Raw genomic sequence first — 18,786 nt, 5'->3', positions numbered from 1 at the left:
GATATTCACATATAAATGTATGTTCGCCATAAAATTAATAATTAAAATGATTACGATAAAAGCATTGTTTCATAGCGTTGAATGTAAAAAAGCTAATGCTTACACCATCTTATATGTTAAAAATAAAGCTTATTCGTATTATCGTTTTATCGTTCGCTAGCCTATTCGCCAGAAATCTGCCACGTGGTGTACCAGTAATAGCAAAAAAAAAAGCACAATTTAAATTTTAAGTGAAGTCCAGTATTCATTTAATTAATTTCATGAAAAAAAAACTAATTTATGTTAACAAATCTCAGAAGCAACTCATGAACTCGCGCTTGACAAAATATTAATATGCAACAATTATTTGCATAAAATAAATTCAATCTTCAGTGGTTTCTCTTGCACAAAACAGGTTAATGTTATAAATTCCACGAAAGTTACGATTTGCAGCTAACCTAGCTAGTTAATTAATTATAACAGCTTTACACATCGCAAAACTTGACTTCCTTTGGCTAAGCTTATAATTTTGGAGTCATAAGAAAACAAAAACAACAATTTAACGGTTTTTTTTATCTTTTCTATTTAATTGGTCAATAACTTATATTGTATCTACACTATTCAGTTTTAAATTTGGTTTGCTGAAACAATATTAGAATCAAATATGTATCTAAAGAAATATGTTGATTCTTTGTTTATAAAGTAAAGAACTACATATTATTTTAATTATGTATTTATGGTTAATTAATCATTAGTTTAAAATTAAATTCTCGGCACAAATAAATAACTTATTTACTTAAAAAACAATTCCAATCAACAAATTATTTTGATTAGGTACAAAGATTAAATGGGAAAAGGGCATTTAAAAGGGCAAAGAAACTGGAAAGCTTTTATTAAAGTTTTTATCGTTTTATGAAATATGTATATGCCAATAATAAAAGAGTGATTACAGAATAAATAATAGCATCAAATATTTTTACATAGTATAATATAATTTATTTATCCATTTCAAACTATACCTATATATCCAAATGATAAAATACTACATATTGTGAAAAATACAAAAAGAAAGCTATGAATATGAATTCATAAAATACTTTATCACATAGTAGTCACTGCAAAACTAATCCAATTTTATTTGGGGTTATGCTAGGACACCGCCAATTATATAAATAGTACTGCAAATTACCATCACCAATACCAAACTTAAGGGGTTCCAAAAATTCTTTATTATCCATTAAATCTAGAGCATTGAATACATCAAATCCAGAATTTTTTGCAGTAATCAAAGCATCAAGCATTAAATCAATCCAGGGTGTTTTTGTAGATACATTGTAAAATGAATAAGCTGCTTTTAAAGTTTTGTGAACTGGATGATAGACAACAGTTGATGGCAGAGTGTAGTAACTAACAAAATCTGTAATAGAACCATCTGACGCTTCAACAATATAACTATCAATTATTCCAGCCTGCGGAATAAACCAGTGTTTAAATTCTTCTTCTGAGAAAATTGGCACTAAGTCAAATTTTTGTAAGTAATCATTTAGAAGCTTTACTACTTTCTCTGAATCTTTTGGTTCCATTTTTCGAAAACCTGGTGTTTTGGGTAAGTCGGGTAACTTAAATAACTTTAGAGTCCTTTGCATTGTCATATTTCTTGAGAGGTGACTAAATTTTATGTCAATTAACTTTTTAGGGTTCAACGATCTATGCCAATAACGGCAAGTAGCAATTGGTTTTGGCAAAACAATACCAGCTGTATATACTCCTTGGAATACCCCTGTCAAATTTACTCTTCTTGTAATTTCTCTTATCAATACAGGAGCTACCCGTTTTGCTCGAAGCTTCTTGTGAACACATAAAAAGTTAATTTCTACAACAGTTTGCATATGGTCATAAATTCGAAGTATAACTGGTATAGCAGATATAAAACCAACCAATCTACCCGATTTTACAACACGAACTCCACAATGCCAATCCATTCTCCACCCTGGTGGTTGTAAAGCCCATTTAAGAAAATCAGTTTGATAGTCAAAACGAAACATACAGTCATCATCTTCAACATAATTTTCATTTAACAGTGTATACAATTCTTTTAGAACTAAAGGTTCATTGAGGTTTAGTGTATCCCATTGAAAACCATCAGGTAACGTATAAGGCTCAGACCGAATTTCCTCTATAGATTTAGGTGGTTCGATTGCTTCATTTGTATCAATTTTCTCATTCCATTTTGGTACCGGTTGAGTTGACCAAAACTGATAAGATTTATGCAATGCTTCTTCAGTAGTTTTTGCGGGTTTTTGCTGCAGGTTTAACACTTCCATTGCCGTTTTCAAATCTTTGAATGAAATGTTTTGGTGGACATCACTCGAATTAGAAAGAGATAATCCGTCATTAGATACTGAACCTCGGTTATCGCCGTCTCCACCATTTCGTTTTTTTTTGTTCTTATTTTTTCTCTTAGAATTTTTCTCTTCATTAGACTTTGGATATTCTCCAGCTTGTGCTGTCTTGTTATCTTCCATTATAGAGTTTTTTTAATTACAAGATAAATTTATTGCCCCGCGAGCTATCCAGCTTAGTCAAATGAAGTCTGCTCACAGACCACAGATAACTCTAATAATTATAGACTAAACCTTACGATTTATAAAATAATAATTACTGTTAATTAACAGTTGGCTAATTAGCCAATGCTGCTTAAAAAAAACCCCTATTTTTTGTAAAATTGCTGAAGAAGGAAATAGTTAAAACATTGATTTTAAAAAGTAAAATTATTTTTACATATATAATATCATGGAGATTTACATAGAATTTAGAGAGCTTCTTCGTCCCTTTTATCAGTTTTATACATTCGACATAAAAGTAAAAAATTATATCAATATAATGATATTGAAAATATTTCATTGTAACTAAAGTCGTCTTTCTTTTTTATATATATTTATCACGACTATGGAAGGTAGAGTATTCTTTTACCCTACACTCTACCCTTCATTATCACGACTAAGCAGCTTTGTTAGATTATTAATAAAAAAAAAAACCTAATCGATCGTTTCTGTCCGCTATATACATACATTTACATAATTTTAAAAGATAATCCAATTATGTTCTGATTGGAAACATACCAAAGCCAGCCAAAAATCAAGAATGACCATTTTTTTTTTTTTTTCGGATTGTGTAATACTCTTGGCCTTACTGGCCTCTACAGCGTCACCGGGCGGGATGGGCGAGTTGAACTCAGCCGGATGTTGGGAGCCACACAGGGCTCAAGAGAGACGGACGTCCTAAGGGTGCCTCCTGTGAGGCCGGACCTCGGCTTAGGACTCCGTTGAAATCGGTAGGGAAAGAATGACCAGCCTTCCACGAAGACCTAAACACCTAAGGAAAACAAGTAGCAGTTTGCACACGTGTTGCATACAGACACAACAATTAAAATTACACTTAATAAAGAGTCCAATAAAAACTGGTAGTTGTCATTAACAAATTATGAATTTTGTATTGTTCTCGATAATCCAAAAATTTATAATTATTCTGCCAATTCAAATCATAAAAAAAATACATCATTTGTGGAGATATATAAATATTATTTGGAATCTGTGCCTATGTATGTCAAACAATTGTCAAAACCAAATCACGAATTTTGTGAAGACTGAAGTTTGTGAATCATCTGTTGTATCATTATAATTAATATATACTATCTACTCGTTGATTATAATAATTTGTCAATTGTCAATAGAAAAGCCTTCTTGTTTAAAAGAATAGAAATTGATAGAATCCAGTGCATCGAAAAAATTACATATTTGAACAAAAAATGGGTTGCGATGGAGGTACTATTCCACGCAGGGATGAACTTGTTAGATTGAAGAAGAAACCAGAACAGGTAATCATATGCCTTATTTTGAACATAGCTGTAATAATGGGCCTATTATTTAAGAATATGGTAATAGCATTTCATTGTTTGTTTTTAGAAAGATAAAGACGCAGAGCGTTCTTTCAAATGGCGCAATTGCGCTGTATCTCAACAAACCTTACAAGAGCCAGTGGTGGCTTGTGGCTTAGGAAGACTTTATAGTAAAAGTTCTGTGTTAGAAGCTTTACTTGACAAAGAAAGCAAGCCTAAATCAATAGATCATATAAGGAATTTAAAGGTAAAGTATGAGAACTCTAGCAATACTAATAATGTATCATTAATTGATAAGTTTTAGAAATAATAAATATTAATGAAAAACAAAATTTTCTAGCTCTAATGATGTAAGACTACTTTTACGTTTATTTTGCTATAAAATATTTTTTAAAATATCTTATGAATTATACACATTTTCAGGATATCAAAGATTTGAAACTAACAAAAAACCCAGCTTACACTAATAGCGAGCATACAGATGGTGCTGTTGGAGAAGGAAGTGCACCATATATTTGCCCCATCAGTGGTTTAGAAATGACTGGTAAATTCAGGTTTATATTTCTATGGAGTTGTGGCTGTGTGCTTGCTGAGCGTGCATTGAAGGAGGTCAAACAAAACCTTTGTCACATGGTAAGTTTCATATATTTAATAAGAATTACTGGTACTAGCAGAATAATAAGAAATTTTTTAGAAGATTAAGAAATTTTAATAGAGTAATCATCAAAATAAAAATCTCTTAATATACTCTAATCAGAATGACAATTCATGCTTCTTACTTTAAAATTATAGACTTCTAAACAATCATTTATCCTTTACTTATACTTAAGCTCGAGCAAAGCCGTGGGCAACAGCTAGTTTTAGAATAAAGCAGTTTTGTTCAAACTGTTAATTGTGTTTTAGTGTCAACACCCCTTCACCAGTAATGATGTAATAGTGCTCAATGGAACCGATGATGATATTGAACAGCTTAAAGAGAAGATGGCATTTCGAATTGCGAACAGAAAGTCCAAGAAATCTAAAGCAGATAAGACAGAGAAAGAAGTTAAAATTGAGACTTCAACATCCACATCCACAAATACTCCTTCCACATCGGAGGAAGTCAAAAAGGAAAAAGATGACCCGCAAGAAGGAAGTAGTCAAGTGAAAAAGGAATTAGACACGATTCCTCTATCATTACCTAAATTTAATCCTAACAAACAGACTAGGGGACACTTTGGATCGAGCAAAAGGGCTCACCCAACACAGCTAGCACAGGATCCTTCTTACAAGAAAACAAAGAAAGATTATAGTATAGCCAAAGATCCCCAGACTAGTGAGGTCTACAAGTCAATATTTACCTCGCATAGAAATGATAAAGAGCAACAGAGAGCACATTGGATTACATACAATCCTTTCTATAACTAAATTATTTTGCTTAGCATAATATATACATATTGGCGATATATATATATTGGCGAATTATGATAGGAAATAGTTTAATTTTGTATCATGGGTTTTTGAATGAAACTTAATCTTTGTCACAAATAATTTAAACTGATCTATGCTCAGTTTTACCATCAATTTTTCAGGAGTTGAAACAGGGCATTAATGGTGTTTAGTAGAAGTATATTTATATATACATATGTATTTGTAGTCATAACAGTTGATCATATATGCCACTATGGATGTGTCACAAGAGAGTGATATCTTAAATCTACTATTAAAACACCACTATTATAGCTGTTGCTTTTTTGTGCTTCCAAAACCAAGAAATACACCTCCATTTAATTTTTTTTTATTGAATAGGCAGGCGAACAAGCATATTACCTGATGGTAAGTGATCACCAATGCCCATAGACATTGGCATTGTTAGAAATGTTAACCATCGCTAACATCACCAATGCGCAACCAACTTTGGGAACTAAGCTGTTATTTCCCTTGTGCCTGTACTGTAATGTTTTGCAGTAGAATATCTGATGAGAGTGGGTGGTACCTACCCAGACGAGCTTGCACAAAGCTCTACCACCAGTAAATTTATATAATTAAAAAAAAATACAATAAATCTAATTTGTATGTTAAGAATTATATTTTCATTCTACATATGTCAATTTTATTTCAAGGTTTTAAATAAATAAACTGATTAATTTAAATGGAATGTTTTATTTTAGTCTTAAATATTGGTCTAAAATTATTATTGCACATAAAATAAATTAATCTAAAGATTTAAACTAATAACTTATAACATTGTTAACCTGAAATAAAAGAAAAACATTTTCGACGAAGTTCAATAATTTCAGGTGAATTCATAAAATTTCTAAGCACAAAATAATTTTGTGCTAAAAATGTTAAGTTAAAGAACAACATTACCGTAAATTGTTTTATTCACTTTTAGAATTAACATCTTAATCAGATATATTTTTGTATTTAAGGAATATCCTTAAATCGTTGTAATAATAAATACTAAAAGTGAGTCAACTCGGACCTTACACAGACGATTTCATCAATCACGTAGGCGTGCAAGCTTCATCATTCATCACGGCTCATCAATGGCGTTATATACACACACTTGCTCTCCCTACATCGACGTCGCCCCAAGCCGAGAGCCGGCCTCACAAGAGGCATGTTATATATGTATTGCACTTCTGGTAAAGAAATGAGATATAAAAAAAAACCGCTGAGTTTATTTCGCCGGTTCTTCTCAGGTCTGAGGTGTTTATTTCCGAACCTATAAAACAATCTATTGTGGTTTGTCACAATATTGTATAGTTATTCTTAATAAATTTTTAAAACCTAGTCGGGAGTTCTGCGTCGTGACGAAGGAGTCGTCTCACTATTAGTACCTATTGATTATGGATAACTTGCAGCCGCTTGTAAAAATAATGTGTTTTGTACTGTAAATGCTTAGGAATTTGTAATTATTGAATTAAATCAATGTAAACATAAATAGAAGTAAATTTATATCTAAATAAATATAAATTCAACGAGTCAGTTGGAATTATTGGCACTACCATTTTGTAATAACTTTGTAGTTATAGACCAGGAGATAGTAACACAAAGTATTTAAATAAAGACGTCTTTGCGGCGCCGCATCGGCTTTTTGGAACTGACGGAAAGGTATGGTAACTTGATTTTCGTTAACGATGAGATAAGATACTTGCCCTATAATGTAAAAGAATGATAGCCTGCAATATACGTTCTTTTAAACGATTATAAAATATACACGTGTTATATTTGTGTATACGGCAGCCTTAACAGATAAGTATGATATTTGTAATAAGACTACAGTTTTTTTTTTTAAATATTAATAAACTACAAAAAACACGGATTTTTCTGTCACCCCGGTCTTTTACGCCCTATCTTTAATAAAATAGATGTTTGTAACGTTTACGACTACAAGATTATACTACACGTTCTATAAATATTAAGTCAGGAGGATACGGATAAGTTATGCAGTTTCGTGCTGCACAGACGCTAACGTCGCTTCTATAATGAGATTAAAATCTAACTCATTGAGGCTAGCTTTGGCGGTGAGGAGGTCCAGGAAGGTGTCGAGCGGCGACAGGCGCTCCCCCGACGGCAGAGCCGCTATCCCTGCGGGCAAACAGTCGCGTTAGCGGCGGCAGCGCGCGGGGCGGGGGGCGGTCGGGGCGGCCGGAGCGCGCGCGTACCCGAGTCGCCGACGGGGCGGTGCGGCGCGTGGTCGCGCGCGGGCGCGCTGCCGCCGCTGAGCAGCGCGGCGGCGTGGTCGCGCGCGCGCAGCAGCAGCGCGGCGCGGTGCGCCCACGCGCCCAGCGCGCGCCGCCCGCGGCCCTCGCCCACCAGCTGGATCAGGCGCAGCTTGTTGTTCACCGTGCGCTTCTTGTCGTCGTCCTTGCCTGCCGCCACGCGCGAAACAAACGTGTCAGTCGGCTCGCGGAATGACAATATAGTACTAGTAAAAGTTTATATGACTACACAAATTCTGCCGTCTCGTCGTTATGTTCGTATTAAAAATCCAATAACTTTTAATTTATTGACCCCGGTACCTCGGGGTCTGCAACCATATAAGCTAGGCTCTAGACCGACGAGTCAACATACATGTATAAAATATGTACCTATGATATTTTTCAGGGTTGTATTTGCTTAATAATATTAATATGATTGTTATTTTACTTACTCGCTATAATCGTTTTGAGGACGTCGATCTGCAACTCGAATACATTTCGATGCACGTACTGCACGAACGCGTGGAAAGGTAGCGTGCGGTACCCGAGGTACGTGAAGAACGAACTGAAGCCCTGTGGGAGGGGGAAGGCGATGGAGTCCGTCGCCACGTAGTACTGCTCGAGGATCTTGAAGAGTATCAACGCATGCGTGGGATCCATTTCATCTCTAAAATATAATATGCAAAAAATATTAAAGATTTATTGTCTATGACGTCCTAATGTAACTAAAGTATCTACTTCTAACAATGACAATAGTGACGTAAGCAAACGATTTTTTTTTATACCAAACAATAAATAAAGAGCGATATTAAAAAGCAAGGTATCATCAATGAAAGAATGAAATATCGAAACCAAACAAATGACTTAAGCCAGTTTCACACAAAAATCACGAAAAAAAAAAATGAACCACCAACCGTGACTCCAACAAAAATGTAACCCAAACAACGAAAAAAAAAAACAGACAAAACTCAACATGTAACAACATATGTAAGCAAGCCAAAACAGTCCTAGAGTGAAACCATCACAAAAATAAGCGTAACCGAGCTTCAAACCGATAACTTTGCAACTTAAAAAAAAACAAATGTTCGCTATGATACCGACACAGCACGAAACACATAACACTCGCCGTCCACGTGCTCTCACTATACGAAAACTCCTCTATAAACGTGTTGTGACAAAATCGACTTCGACACCAACAGGCGAACTGGTTTAATCAGTTTAACTGACTAAAAGCCTACTACTTTTACAGTTTAAGATTAGGCTCAGTACATATATCGTTTATGGTGTATATAAGTATAATTGTAATGTCGAGAGTGAATTCGATCACAGGCCGTGTACGGAGGCAGGCGTACATGTACTGGAAGCCCCGCGGCTGCGCGGCGCCCACGGCGGCCACGGCGCGCACGGCGGCGCGGCACAGCGCGCGCGCCGCGTCCAGCTGCGCCGCCGCCCAGCGAGTGGCCAGCGCGTGCACGCCGCTCTCCAGCGCGCCCGCCTCACCGCTCTCCGACAGCAGGTGCACGCTCACCGCGCGCAGGTTCTGAGGTTTAATTCGACACTTCCGAACCTATCGACCCGTGGGCGTCGGCCCGAGGCGAGACGGCGCGACTGACATTTCTCCGTTGACACTTCGTCACTGGCGCCGAGTAGAAGTTCCACTCGAAAGGCGTATCGTACATTATTGTGATACAGAACGAACAAAAAGTAACCAGGAGTCAAATAAAAATTCGCATATTTTGAGAAAACAACCTTTCTATGCCATTACATGACCTATATCCGTGTTATAACAGTCTATTATTTTGTAAACATCGAGAAGAGAAGACAGACGCGCATTGACACAAATTATAAAGTAAAATATATTTTTTTATCGTTTACCTTGATCTCGCGGGGCCCACACATATTGATTAGTGGACGGTGAAGGTTTTACATTCCCAACGAACAAAAATTAAAAAAAATGAAATCCAAGTGTTTTCGACGGTCTCAATTTCTTACAATATGACAATCAAATTTTAATTAATTGTAATTTAACGGGGTCAAGTGTCATAAATCTCCTGATTGCAAAAATAATATAATTTTAATATAGTTGATACTATTTAATATTTAGTCACTTACTTAACTTCTTAAATTAAAAAACCCATTGACGCCTAGTATGTCTAGTACGAAGAAAAGTTAATTGAAATCGATCGATCGTGCTATTGTAGAAATCGGGACGATAAACAAAGTCTCGTAAATGTAATATCTGTCGTGTCATGTGGTGTACTCACGGCAGCGATGACGTGCTCCTGCTTGCTGGTGGTGCACACGTCCAGCTCGGCGAAGGGCAGCGCGTCGGGCGCCGCGAGCGACGCGCGGCGGGCGGCCGGCGCGCCCGGCGACAGCGGCGTGCTGCAGCGCGACAGCGCCTCCGGCTGTATGGAGGGGGCGGCTCCGTACTCAAAAGTCTAATCGACTTGGTCGAACTACATCAACTTTCTGTTTTATACACCTTTATTTTCACTAGCACTGTGCCGGATGGAATTTCTATGATAGACTTTATATAAGCAAAAGCAAAAAATATATTTTCATGTATCTAATTTCGAATAAGTTATGATATGAAGATATGACGACGAAGATGTGAGGGATTAATTGAACATTCGTATACACAACACCTGATTACAAAGTAATAGATGCACAAACTTCTAAAAATGTAGGGTAACTTCCAAAATATGTAAAATGATGTATATCAGAAACTGTACTTCTACCACATATGCGAGCGTACCTGATAGCAATGCAGCGTGACGGCGAGTCGCTCGCGCACGTGCTCGGGGCGCAGGCGCGCGCGCGGGCTGGCGAGCGCGCACAGCGCCGCCCACAGGCGCGTCCAGGCGTCCTCCGCGAACTGCGCCACGCGCTGGCGCGGCGCCAGCACCACGGCCGCCGCCGCGCCGCGCCACAGCGCGCACACCGACACGCACACGCTCGCGACGCCCGCCTGCGCGCGCGACACCGTATACACTACACCTCTCCGTACCCGACTCGCTCACACGCACCCTGACAGGGGCTAAAACGACTTCGCTACGTTTTACACGCGACAGTGATATCCTTGTTTCAAAACATACAAAGTTAGCCAATGGTATATTAAACATTATTCTTATCTGTTAATTGTTTAATATCCCTACGCCATGTGACCTACCTTAACATCAGCAAACTTCAGATGTAAAGTGAAGGGCAACCAATTCATCAAATTGACAGCCGACGCGGACAGGGAACGTCGCGTCACGGCGTATGTAGTTCCTATCAAGTACTCCTGCATAACTCGTTGCAGCCCACCTAATCCATCGTGCTGATTCAGGCATAGCCATGATATTAACTGCAAAAAATCAGTATCTTAAACATAGAAAAAAACAATTGCAATGTAAAAAAACAAAAGTGGTCTATTTACTTTGTATTTGCTATTCTATATATTATAACAGATACCTCTTCAGCCAACTCCATGTTCCCTTCATGTTGTATCAAATAATGCATGATTGCTAATTTATTCTCGATCACCGTATCGCTCTTAAAGGTCGACGATAAATCTTTTTCTGTGACATTCATCGTGACCACATCCAGAGTATTGAGGTCGACCATGGCGTGAGCACCCCATCCCAACAATGGAGCCAAGCTCGGTCCACTGTCACTAGGCTCTAGAGGAACAACTATATGACAGCAAGGTTCGTGATGAGGACTTATGTCTATGAGGTGGGTGAAGAGCATTGGTATGTTGACAAGTAGGTGGTTATCTGGAAATATAAATATAAAATTAGTGTTGGTACATCTTATAAAAGTCAACCCACCCACGAGATGTTTTTTAATCAAATGAAAATACTGTTTATTAATACAGACGTTAAGTTTGCCATTACACGAAAGAGTTGGCAGATAATAGTAGCACGGGTATTGTCCATATTCATATCTTGAGATAGTTTCTCACAATTAGATGATCATTTACCTTTTTTGATGCATGAAAATAGATCACTAGTGTCAAATTAACGACATTATTTGTATTTTGACTTGGCGATCTACATGTACCTAACCGCATAGATTACGATTTGTAAAGTGTATCATTATTTTTTTAATATTTAGAAATAAACCAAATGAGTAATTTATTCGTTCAGCCCATCAGTCCAGTTTTAGTAAGTAGTTTTAGTAAGCTTTTTTTAAATTATATTTTACTTTATTATAAAACTGTCAATGTTTCTTTTATTCTATGCAATAGTTCAAAAAATATGTCTAAAGCTATTTTGCATAATTTTGTCTGTAAAAATTTTTAGGTAAATAAAACTGTATATTTTCCCATAACCTTTTAGTTATACGAACCTCCCTTTAGGACACAGAACATCTGTCCATAATTATTCTTGTTTATTATTATTAAGTAATTACTTTGTATTGTATTAAACAAAATCTGAACTGAGTCAAAAAGACTCCAAGAAATCTATTTTACTAGATTTCAGATTAGCAGGTTACACCCCAAACATGGTGTAAATGTCATATAAAGTAATAAATTCTGTTATGGCATCAGAGAAAGTATGTTTATCAAAACTATAGACTACTTTTTAAGGAAACTTACCGTTGTACAGAGTGTAGGATGGTCGTAGCGATTTCGCCAGTGACCACGGCAGCTCGGGCACGACACTATGCACTACGCAGCCATGGTGAAGTAACGTCACGGAATAGGCAAAGTTTACGCCAGAATCTTTCAAATCGACGTCATCCAGGACTAAAGAACTAGTTGAATCGTCTAGAGGCTGAAATATTTAATATGAAGTTGTATAATTAATCCGTTACGGCATAAAAGCCTAAGGATAACTGTAATACTATTGTTAAATTACTATACTATAATTTTATTATTTTAATGTTATTACAGTTGCTGTGTTTTATGTTATATTTGAATTGTATTTTAAACGGTATTGTTACTCCGTCACCCATGTACATATGTAACGCCTACCTTGTAGAGGTAATGATGGCAAACACACAGCAAACCGCGCTGGTCGCACACTATATATAGATCTAAGCTACAGTCGTGCACGCGAAGAGGTATCGGATCATCTTCATAGGAACCGCAAGCTGCTGCGGCGCCATGCGCTCCTGGTACGTGCGGCAAGCTAAGAGGAATATTTAGCTGAAAATATGACCATTGTTACTTTTTTAAATAATTGAAATAGTTTAATAATCGCGAAACAAAAAAAAATAGTATATTATTTTTAATAAATAAAATGAATAAAACTAATATGAAAGTTTACTTTTATTCAAATATATAGACGATGAACATATTTCAGAAAATTTATTCACCACAGACGGATTGATAATAATTATTAATACATTTTTTCCGATTAAGCAGAACATTAAAATCTTTTATTTATTATAGAAGCATATCACTTGCTTAATGATTATCAAAAAGCTAACACCGATTTGTAAAGAAATACCTCAGACCTGAGAAGAACAGGTGAAAGTTTGAAAGGCAAACATACAAATAAAATGTATTGTTCCTTTGAGCTAGAATCTTCCTGGGCGTACGTAGAACAACTTACCAAAATAATCACAATCGAATGAATGGTTCACGTATGATAGGCATAGAGTACAAACTTACATTTTTATTTATTAATATTTGAAAACATGGACTCCGAGCAATCCGTCAACACCGAAAATGTTCCCAGGCGCTGTCTGGAGGAAGTTTTCAGAAAGATGGCGAAAGAAAATTTAGCTATTAGAGATATTTTTATGTCCTATTCCAGCTGCCAAATTTCAAATACCATGTGTATTTGAAACATATGCAAAGATCGATACAACGGAGTAATTCTAATACCAAATTATGAGATCGTGTAAAAACTTTCTAAAACTGGAATAATAAATTTCACTTGGAAAGCAGCGTCGCTAGTATCTTTCGCATGTTTGTGATCTTTGGGCCACAATAGCACCCATTTTGATATAATGACAACATTCAACAACGAAATCGCCGCAAGACTTGACGAAATCGACGAGATTAACTAGATTTCTTCCGACAGGATTGGTTTTGACCAGTACAAAACGGAGTTACGGAAAGGGAGTAGATGCCTTTGCATAGTAGCAGGTCACACCAGGCCGATTTTAATAGTATTTTTTCAGGTTTAAGTTACACTCGCCTAGGTTATACTTACTAGAATATTGTAAGTATGTAGTTGATTAGATTGTTAATAAATATATTTTTAGTGTATAAAATGATTAAGAAAACAATCATTCAGAACAAACAAACACTGCAAATATAAAGTTATAATAAATGTATGGAAAAATCAAATATAATAAAAACAAAAGAAAATTAAACATTATATATATATATGAATACAAGAAAACAACAAAAAAGAACTGTATATATAAAATTACAAAAAAAAACAACAAATTTATATACATACACAAACACAATCTTGCGATATCTGCAATCGTGATGTGTTCTGAAAAAGTGTACCGTTCAGCTTTTATGTTGGATTAGAACCCAACACTGATTTTCAATGGTATCCTTCGTGGCTGTGACGAGCCGTGACAAAGTGATAAATAATAAATTTTAGTTACATAAAATAATAACAATAATATAGTATACAAAATACGTTACATACTTATTACAGTCCAAAATTTTATTAATAATTAATTAGTAAAAATAAATGCAAAATATAAAAGTAAATGCAAAAATACACCGCAAAGATAACAAAAAATAATTAATTAATCAAATAAGTCATTATAAACACAAAAAATAATTAATAAAATAAAAGCGGTTACAAGATATACGGTATATAGATATTATATCTAAGTGAGCTGTGTACATAGGACGGAAGAGCGAGTAGTAAAAGTAAAAAAGAATACTATTTAATGTATATATAAAATAGATATATAGTAATTAAATACGATTTAATGCATATATTATGTATGACAATCAAAAAATTCGAATAACCACACTTAAATCAAGATCATAATATTTAAATTCAATGACAATCATATTCCTCTAGCCAACGTACCTAACTTCGCTTCACCGATTTAATTAAAGTTTTAAATTTTCTATTATATCTTATGTTTATAAATAAATGATAAATTAGCAAAATGTAAACGCGTTTGTGGCTAAAAATCATAAGATGTATTTATTATTTCTAAAATCGAACAATAAACAATCATTTTTGCAAATGGAAATAAGCCAAAGATGAAAATGATAGAAATAAATACAATAAATAAACTTATTATTTATATTTTAATAAAATTCTCATTAAATTATATAATCCGGACACACAAATAATTATATTTAAATAAGATGTGTAATATGTTTAATATTATCAAGGGTAGGCAGTGTCGTGGAATACAAAATTAGCGTCCATAAAACATGGTGAGGTCAATGGGAATCGCAGGTGAACTCATCCAAATGCCATAATCTTGTAAATATAATGGAATAGATGATTCGCCTCCAGTCTAGCCGCAATTCGTATATCAGGAAGTGTAATTACGCATTGAAGAGGATGACTTAGGTATTTTTAAGCATTTACAATATTCATTAATATATCATTATGTATGTATATAATTATATTTTTAAAGGGATACTTTTAACGATAATTCTGCTCATAATTTTATATTAAAATGATGAGCATAAATTTGTGTATATGATGGGCGTTTTGAAAAAAATATGAAACTAAACTAATTTGAACGGTTACTTATAATAATAATATATAATAATAATAATATTATATAATTATATGATAAATTAATATGGCGTTCAATCAAAGCGCTGTTTTTGTTTCCATGACAGTAATAATTATTAATAAATTATAAATAATAACAAATTATTTATAAAGAACATTAAATAGTTTTTTAATGCAAAAGTACCTTAATAATATGTTTTCAGTATACTTATTTATAATTTTGTTCAGGGTAAAAACCTTTTGATGGTTATCAGATTATAGATTGACCGCGTCGTCACATATTGTAATCCAAAATCAAATAATATAGAATAAATAAACCATAATTTATATCTTATAAGCTTTGTAAGCACAACCATTTATAAAAATTACATTTCCTTACAAAATTCATCATAATATGTATGAAACTCTTTTCAAATTTAAATTTAAAAGTGCAGCATTAATACAAAAATCGTTGTTTTTAAATATTTCTTTGTCAAGTATATTTTTGTGTAAAACACGAATAGCAAACAACAGTCAGTTTTGTGTGTTTATGTTACAGGGACCATACGCAAGTGAATTTTAAATAATGGCATCCCATTTGTCTTTCGAGCCGCCTCCATACAACACCGTGCCATGTGAAGGACACGAGGTAGAGGTTCTTTTGAGACAATACAAATGTATTTCGTCTTCTGTTAGAATAAACAATATCAGGTTATCACTATTCTTGGAATTTTCGAATGAATTCTCGACCATTGAAAATATTTGTTTTTGAATATCTATTCTATAGCTTTCTTAAATATATAATATTTATTTATCATGCAATGTAGTACAAACCAAATTTTAAAAAACTAGTATAAGGAGTAAGTTAGTAGATCACGTGAGCTATTGAGTATAATTTTTAACTAATATTTGACGATAATGTGTACAGTGTTTCGGTTCTGGTGAATGGGTAAATTAATCATTGAGGTGGTTAAAATATTTAAAAAAAATTATCGACGATATTTAAAAAACAGACATACAAAATATAAGTACTAAAACTTTATTTTTTTTAATTTTCAACCGAATTTTATTATAAATAAATTGATACATACCACAGTCTCGTGAGGCAGATCTGCATGAAACTGTAGGGCGGAAAGCGTCGGTGTCAACTCTGACGGAGATTTAACCTCCTCACCCTCAGCGAAACTTTGAGAGGGCGCACGGTAATGAATATAGAAGAGGACCTGTGAAATTTAATTTATACTTTCAAAACAACCCATTCACTGACTCCTATATATTATATAATATATATATTTTTATATTTGTACTCTTGTTATGTTTGATTTATTCCATACACTGCATTAGTAATTATAAGGTGATTGAATATTACAATTTACTTCATTGATCTACTTTATTTAATACCAAAGAACAAAGGTTTCAGATTCATTATTAATGCATATATATTGTATGTGACAGTCATACAATAAGGCAGGCATTGAACAATGTTCTTTATAGAAGGAGAAATAAGTGTATAGAATTATATATTATATTATTATGACATGGCGATAATAGAATGAATAGAAGTAGGTTGCAAGAAGTTAGCTGAGTAGATGAAACACCCAAATATCCTAGAAAAGAGACAAGAAGAGACTGGATTAGGGGTCTGAAGCAGAATGCATTTGTAAATAATTTTATAAATAATTAACAAATTGCTTGATCTAGTTTGTTCTTAGTACTTATTAGATCCGCTTTGAATTTTCAGGCCCAGATTGATATTGATTTAAACAAGGAAAGTATCCTTTAAAACTTTAGGTAAACCATTTACGAAATATGGATAAAAGAATGGAGGCATTTGTAATGCCAGGCTTTCGGTAACTTATTACCAAGTGTATTGACATCTGCAAGGTGGCAAGCATGAAAAGACACTCAATTTTCTACAGTAAAATGAAACTACAATTTAATAATATGAACAATATGGCACTAAAAAACTTAACTATTAAAGAAAAATATAAAAAGGAGATAAAATATTGGAAAATGAATAATGGAGATCAAGTAGTAGTTACTGTTGAAAATGAAGTTAATAGTCGTCTTAATAAATGGCAATTATATAGACAAATAACATATGTACATAGCTAATATATGTAACATTATTATTTTTTATAAAATTATTATTTTTTGTTAACTCGAAATGTTGATATATTTTGCAACACCTATAATTTAGGAGACACTTGATTTGTATAACGTCATGTTTAAAGACTCAATTGTATTTATTAGTGTACTTCTTGTTGGTGTTGATATAATAATAAATAAATAAAACATGGAATTTCATACACTATGTAGCTTGTGTCTATACACAACAACAACTATTGAGTGGGCAATATTAAAATATTACCTGATTGGCACAATCCCATTGTGCCCATGAGAAGACATTAACAATGGTCTCAGGATCAGTATAAACCCCATCAAAGCCCCATTTCTCTGTGCCATCTTCACATTCATTTAAGAAAAGAGGTGAACGATATATTTTAATACCTGCAAATAAATTATAACAATATATTTATAATCTGTGTGTATGTATACCTTAATTGTAACATAAATAGTACTGTTTGAAGTAAATATACATACACTCCAAATGCTTAAAAAGTAAAAATCTGTCATTCCTTATTCCAGGGCTGTATTTATTGCTTTTTCCATACACAAATTGTAACATAATCTGTTTTGTTGAAGCTTCCTCCACTGCTTCAGGGACACCAATTTTATCAGGCAAAAGAGAAACAATGTAGGGATAATAAAGGGCTTCTTTAGACTCATCTGGAGAAATAATTTTATCCACATATACAAGTAAACTGTGTGTAGAGTTGACCGATGCTTGAATTATATTAAGTTTTTCCTCAAAAGTGTACAAAACAGACAAAGATTTCGTTTTATTCGAGTATACTCCGACGTTCATAACATCACCGTTTTGAGTCGTTGATATCCAGGTTAAAATTTGTGCTCCATCTTGCTCTTGACCAACTAATCGCCACTCGCGAGCTGTGACTTCTATAAAAAAATAATAAAAATAAAAGCAACTGACGAAAAAGGCATAAAAGAAAATATAAACAATAACTAACCTTCTTCGTCGTTAGCTTGAAGCACCCCGCAAAGTTTTACAGCAATATTCTGTACCGTCATTTTTGTTTTAATAATATAAAACGTTATGTTATAATAAAAGTTAACCTGTTTTTTAAAACATTATAACTATTTATGTCAATGTACTACAGCGTTATCAATTTATAAATAGTTCAGGATATTATTGACTTTTCTTACTCAAATACTATCAGCTGGCAACCAGCTGTATATCAAAGTGAAGTTAGTTAGCAATTACGACAACATCAGTAAAATATTAAGTGGCGCTAGTGTTGAAGACATCCAATACGCTTTGGGCATTGCGTTGAGTTTCATTTTACGTCATTTACATTAAAAAATCTTAAATTGAAAATGGAACCAGTAAAATGATCTTGCTTCTTTTAAAATATAACACAACAATATAGAAACAATCAAAAATATTTTTGAACTAATTATCTAATTATAAATAATAGAACTGCATTTATTT

The 18,786-nt window shown here is 34.0% G+C and overlaps 3 protein-coding genes across 3 annotated transcripts in view; 1 reads left to right on the top strand and 2 right to left on the bottom strand.

The window, feature by feature from the left end:
- Positions 1–2,582, bottom strand: part of LOC126771913 (glycylpeptide N-tetradecanoyltransferase 2) — a 251,084-nt gene extending 248,502 nt beyond the window's left edge. Inside the window, exon 1 of the mRNA XM_050492083.1 lies at positions 999–2,582. Within this exon, the coding sequence (XP_050348040.1) occupies positions 1,092–2,504 (1,413 nt within the window). The 5' untranslated portion in view covers positions 2,505–2,582 and the 3' untranslated portion in view covers positions 999–1,091. The remainder of the gene's footprint in view (positions 1–998) is intronic.
- Positions 2,583–3,609: 1,027 nt separating this feature from the next.
- Positions 3,610–6,003, top strand: LOC126770753 (replication termination factor 2). The gene is made up of 4 exons (XM_050490294.1): positions 3,610–3,856; positions 3,945–4,124; positions 4,301–4,510; positions 4,781–6,003. Exons 1-4 carry the CDS (start codon positions 3,788–3,790, stop codon positions 5,282–5,284), a joined length of 963 nt encoding a protein of 320 aa, XP_050346251.1. The 5' UTR covers positions 3,610–3,787; the 3' UTR covers positions 5,285–6,003.
- Positions 6,004–6,005: 2 nt separating this feature from the next.
- On the bottom strand, positions 6,006–18,522 carry LOC126770743 (protein pigeon). Its single transcript, XM_050490280.1, has 14 exons — positions 18,305–18,522; positions 17,817–18,233; positions 17,584–17,723; positions 16,304–16,435; positions 12,527–12,700; positions 12,149–12,326; positions 11,020–11,324; positions 10,736–10,912; positions 10,322–10,534; positions 9,828–9,971; positions 8,916–9,103; positions 8,016–8,230; positions 7,528–7,734; positions 6,006–7,450 (listed from the first exon to the last, which is right to left on the bottom strand). The coding sequence occupies exons 1-14, from the start codon at positions 18,363–18,365 to the stop codon at positions 7,305–7,307; spliced, it is 2,697 nt and encodes an 898-aa protein (XP_050346237.1). The 5' UTR covers positions 18,366–18,522; the 3' UTR covers positions 6,006–7,304.
- Positions 18,523–18,786: the final 264 nt, after the last annotated feature.

This window comes from Nymphalis io, chromosome 1, assembly GCF_905147045.1.
Source record: "Nymphalis io chromosome 1, ilAglIoxx1.1, whole genome shotgun sequence".
NCBI classification, from domain to species: domain Eukaryota; kingdom Metazoa; phylum Arthropoda; class Insecta; order Lepidoptera; family Nymphalidae; genus Nymphalis; species Nymphalis io.
This window is presented reverse-complemented; position numbering and strand designations above follow the sequence as displayed.

Bases quoted from the DNA above. Each gene is read 5' to 3' on its own strand.
- LOC126770753 (XM_050490294.1), top strand. From the start codon at position 3,788: ATGGGTTGCGATGGAGGTACTATTCCACGCAGGGATGAACTTGTTAGA. The intron at 4,125-4,300 runs GTAAAGTATGAG...ACACATTTTCAG, and splicing joins ATCATATAAGGAATTTAAAG to GATATCAAAGATTTGAAACT. The intron at 4,511-4,780 runs GTAAGTTTCATA...ATTGTGTTTTAG, and splicing joins AACAAAACCTTTGTCACATG to TGTCAACACCCCTTCACCAG.
- LOC126770743 (XM_050490280.1), bottom strand. From the start codon at position 18,365: ATGACGGTACAGAATATTGCTGTAAAACTTTGCGGGGTGCTTCAAGCT. The intron at 7,735-8,015 runs GTAAGTAAAATA...GCGTGGCGGCAG, and splicing joins CCTCAAAACGATTATAGCGA to GCAAGGACGACGACAAGAAG. The intron at 7,451-7,527 runs GTACGCGCGCGC...GTTTGCCCGCAG, and splicing joins CCGCCCCGTCGGCGACTCGG to GGATAGCGGCTCTGCCGTCG.